At 32.9% G+C, this 4,837-nt stretch overlaps 1 protein-coding gene across 1 annotated transcript in view; it reads right to left on the bottom strand.

Annotated features, from left to right (window-relative positions):
* Positions 1-249: 249 nt before the first annotated feature.
* The window catches only part of LOC108910900 (sodium-coupled monocarboxylate transporter 1-like), a gene marked incomplete at its 3' end in the record, with an annotated part of 34,343 nt that continues 29,755 nt past the window's right edge, over positions 250-4,837 (bottom strand). The window contains exon 10 of the mRNA XM_018715647.2: positions 250-464. Coding sequence (XP_018571163.2) covers positions 250-464 — 215 coding nt within the window. The remainder of the gene's footprint in view (positions 465-4,837) is intronic.

The raw sequence follows: 4,837 nt of genomic DNA on the forward strand, positions 1-4,837 counted from the left end.
TAACATTTATAAGCTCCAGTTAATTTCGACAAGTAGGTAACTGTGTCTGGGATTTACACTACGCCAAGCTTAAAATCTACACCTTTGGTAGTATTTCAAATTATTGACCAAAAAATGTACTCCCGTTCCAATCTTTGAGACATAGAGCTATTGGTTGGTACCATATTAATGAAAATTCTGATATCGTATGTGTAACTTAGAAAGAAAAGTATGTCATGTTAACCTAAATAAAATATTTTGTCATATAACATGACTGATGGTCACTAATATTTTGTACTACCTGTAGAACAGCTCCTAATTTTTCGACTACAAACACCATGCCTACGCAGAAGATTCCCATGATAATAACAGTTAACTTCATCATTATATAAGTCTGCTTTTCAGTTAATTGTTTGTGAAAGAAAGGCTTGTAGAAATCCTCCAGGACTACCGCAGACATTGCATTAAGGCCTGTTGATAACGAGCTGAGAACAAAATATCAATTAAACGAAACTCGTGCCTAAATAATAAATAAAGTAAGAACAATTATCTACTCGTTGTCTTAGCACATGAATAATTAAGAAGTATCGATGTGATGTATTACAATATTTCACGGATTTATATTATTAAGTCGCATTCTCTAATACTAATTTATTAATGACGTTCCCGTTCTTTCGGGAGGTCAAAACAGAATTGGGGACTAAATGAAACACGGCATGTTTTTCTCATTTAAATTATTAAATATCTCGGTAAAGATGGTGTCGATTTAATATGTAAAATATTAAACTTTAACATAGCCATACCTGTTTTCTTCGATTCCTATAAATGACAACGTTCGATAAGTCATATTAAGTTATTAAGTTAACGTTGAAACAAGAATGTTAATAAAACATTGGCATAGAAGGGCATTTGTACAATCTTCACTTACAAAGGCCTATAATCTAATGAATTCTTATTAATCGGCTCTTAGAATAATATCTAATGTTAAAAATTATTTATTTATTGTAGCAATTTAAATAATTTAAATCGATCGGTTAGTAGAGTCCAATTTTGAACCTATAACTATTTTATATTAAAATATTACACATCAACTTCAAATCTATTATTGTGCTTAGTCATTTTACTAACCATACAGCTTTAGGATCAGAGCTTAACAACTAACAATTTGCCAAATAATAGAACATAGTGGTTTTATAGTTTTTACGGCCCTTATCGTTAATAACATGGTTTTCCGGGCTATTTATTAAGCACCCGAAAAAACATTTTATTTTATATTTTATATTTTGTATTTTAAGTAACAGAATATATTACTAGAGATTCTTATCACTGTTATGATGATAATTTTCTCTTACTTTACGATAAAAGTGTTAAGATAATGAAAATTGTTTCTAACTTTTTCTCTAAATTATGATTAAACAAGTTTATTTAAATCTACTTTCAGATTAAATCCTATTCAAATAATAGTACTAATGAAAAAGCAACTATTAAAACGTAGAAATAAGTCACAAATATGATTTACCGCGGCTAAATTTCCTGTTGGTCTTTGTGCTAAATTATATAAGTATATTAAATTATTAAATATGAATACATCGTACATATAATAAACGTAATAATTATGATGAGTTTGTAGGTTAATAATGTTATATTTGCTATCTATCATCACTATTATATTTTTCATTTTTCTTTTTTCCTTTTTGTATTATGCAGGTGGACGGGGTTCTGTATTACACAGTTTTTCATGTTAAACGATAAAGAATACTTTACTTTTCTCATTTCAATACGCGTGCTTTGGTTTCTAATTTTAATGTATTCTCGGAATTTGTCACAGTGGAGCAACTGTATGTTTTAGGTTTATCTGAAACTTGGCTACATGTAAATATTGCAGACAGTCTGGTAACTGTACCTGGATATAACTTAATTAGGAAGGATAGAAATGAACGAGGTGGTGGTGTTGCCTTTTATGTAAAAAACTCCTTAAAATTTAATATTTTAGCTATACCACCTTCTAATAGTCAGCTTGAACAAATTTGGATCAGTGTAAAAATAGAAGGTAAAACATTTTGCTTGGGATCATTATATAGACCTCCTGATGTCAATCTAAGTAACTGTATAGATGAGCTTGAAAATACCATTGTTAGTTTTTTGCCATGTTTTGATTATATTCTTTTTGGTGGGGATATAAATGTTGATTTTTTAANCAATGTGACCCTTTTTTTAAAATATTATTTTCTACGCCACTGCTAATTTTGTCAAACGGGCACTATTTTCGTGTAAAGTGTTCAATTGTCTATCGAATTAGTAATTTAGGTTTCAACTAATTTTGTCAGAATGAAATAACGTAAACAATAAACAACTTTAAGGGTGAAAACGTAATGATAAAAATTGTATAACTGGAAATAATGTAAAATATTAGAGTAGGTGCTGGAAGTGACCACCTTGTAATTCGACACACAGGATCTTCTTATTCTTTCAAAAATCCCGAGCGTATTACGAATTGTTTGAAAGGCTTGTTAAATTCGTTGCCATAATTCATCGATCAAATTTACTGGAGTTACATAAATCATCTCCTTAACATGACCTCAAGTGTGGAAATCCAGAGGATTTAATCCCGGTGAACGGGCAGGCCACTGGATTGAGCCACCACGTCCAATCCACCGTCTAGAGCAGGGGTCGGCAAGTAATTTTAGGTGGGGTCCGGATACTTTTAAAAATTTTTAACGAGGTCCAGAAAAAAATTTTATATTTCTTACAAATTTTCATTTGAACTCAAATCTAATCTGCTTACTAACCATTAAGAACTCGAAACACTCACAATTGTAAAATACTAGAAAAAATGATAAGGTTGTCACTCAAATGCAAAAAAAACATTTTTTAAATAATTTATTTGAGTAATTTATACTTTCAAAAAATTTTTGGCGGTCCAGTATTTTACCTTTTGCGGTCCGGACCTGGACCGCGGTCCGCCAGTTGCCGACCCTTGCTCTATGTCTAGAGTCTAGAGTATGTCATATTTAAAATAAGGTCTATTCCAACAAGAGTCAGGGATTAGTTCCAAACCGTTCGAAATGTGCATCCAACTAATTCTAGCGATATATTCACTGAAGACACATTTACAACTTAGCTGGCTAAACATTTCGACGGTTTGGAACTAATCCCTGACTCTTGTTGGAACAGACCTATAATCTCTTACTTGTCGAGCGAAATGTGCCGGAGCGCCGTCATAATGGCACCAAAGGCTCCTCCGCACATCCAGTGATACTTCATCTAAATTCAAATCATTCATTAAAAAAATTAAGGTAAGACTTGTCATCTAGTCTATGTGGTAGCCTAAAAGGACCAATGAGCGTGTCGCCAATAATGAACGTTAATTGAAAACTCATGTTAAAAATTTGTTATTCGAATGACGTGAGGATTTTCGTCGCTCCATAAATGAGTATTGTGGAAGTTAATTATTCCTCGTCTCGTAAACGATGCTTTATCTGTCAATAAGATATTCGCTGAGAAATTGGGATTCTCTGCAAGCCTGCCAAGCAGCCATCGTGACCACTATAGTCTTGGTGGATAATCTCGAGGTAGTAAATGTTGAACACGTTGAAAATGATAAGGGTGCAATTGTTGTTCGCGAAGTGTTCTCCAAACAGATGACTGTGATATGTTTAAATTTCTAGAAATTTGTGGGGTACTTAACATATTATTTTCTATTGCTATCAGGACCATTTCCTCAGATTCCAGAGTTCTAGCATAACGCCGCACAGTGGTCGGAATTCCGAAAAAACTGGACAAAAGTTGAAATTTCAAAGTCGTTGGTTTGCGTTAATACTTCAAAATATGCTAGAGAAGGAGTCATTGCGTAGTTCTTTAAAGTTACAGAGAGCTGGCACGTGTGTATAGACCACACACATTAGCATATTTCACTTGCCACTGACCCCTCGAAAAGCGGTGAATTGAAAATACGTGCAAATTTTTACTAGAGTACGAACCATTGTATGCAATAGAGAAGGTGTTCCTGGAGTTAAGTAGAATACATTTGCTCATTTAGAACCTCATTTTTCGAAAGTTACATGTTTTTATTGTTTTAACAAAAACGTCTTGCAATTTCCATCGATTTCAAATCACATCAATCGTAAATTATCGAAATAGTTGTGATCCCAAGAGATCCTGCACTATTGAAAGTTGGAAAATGCGGACAGGAGTGTCAATTTCATATATCAAAAGAGAAAACCACCGGATTTTTCCGGTTTGGGGTTCTGAGTCATTTTTTGTGCTTCCATGTACGGCCGATTTACTATAGTAAGAGGCCTTAGTTATACAATAGCTAGCGTTTTAGTGTCTCTTCGCGTTCCAAACGAGCGTTTCTAATTCAAATTGTTTTTTCTATGAACATGCACCTTTTTCGTGTGCCATTTGTCATATTTTTACAAGCTTTTTATTTAAATTGCCTTGTTAGTATGAGTCACATTTTGCAATTGAATTTTAAAACAGTTTCCCCAACCGATTGAGCTGAAATTTTGCATACACGTTTAGTTTGGATGACAATGCATGGTTAGCTAAGTGACGTCATTTTAAATCCAATATGGCGGACTCCCAAAGATGGCGGAACAGTTATTTTTTGTGCACCCCCATGATAAGGGTATCAAATGAAAGGATTTGCTGAGAAGAATACGAAAATAAAATGAAGAAAATTATAGATGAACTTATTATCTATGATCTTTTAATTCATAATTTATCATTTTCGACAGGATCAGGCACCAGTAAAATTACGTGAATGAAAAAATAAATTTTTCGATTTTTGAAAGGAAAATTCCAAGAGAATTTAGAAACGCAAATCATCATTTTAGATCAACCTTTTTTAAAAAGG

Source organism: Anoplophora glabripennis, unplaced genomic scaffold (genome assembly GCF_000390285.2).
Source record: "Anoplophora glabripennis isolate ALB-LARVAE unplaced genomic scaffold, Agla_2.0 scaffold635, whole genome shotgun sequence".
Lineage (NCBI taxonomy): Eukaryota > Metazoa > Arthropoda > Insecta > Coleoptera > Cerambycidae > Anoplophora > Anoplophora glabripennis.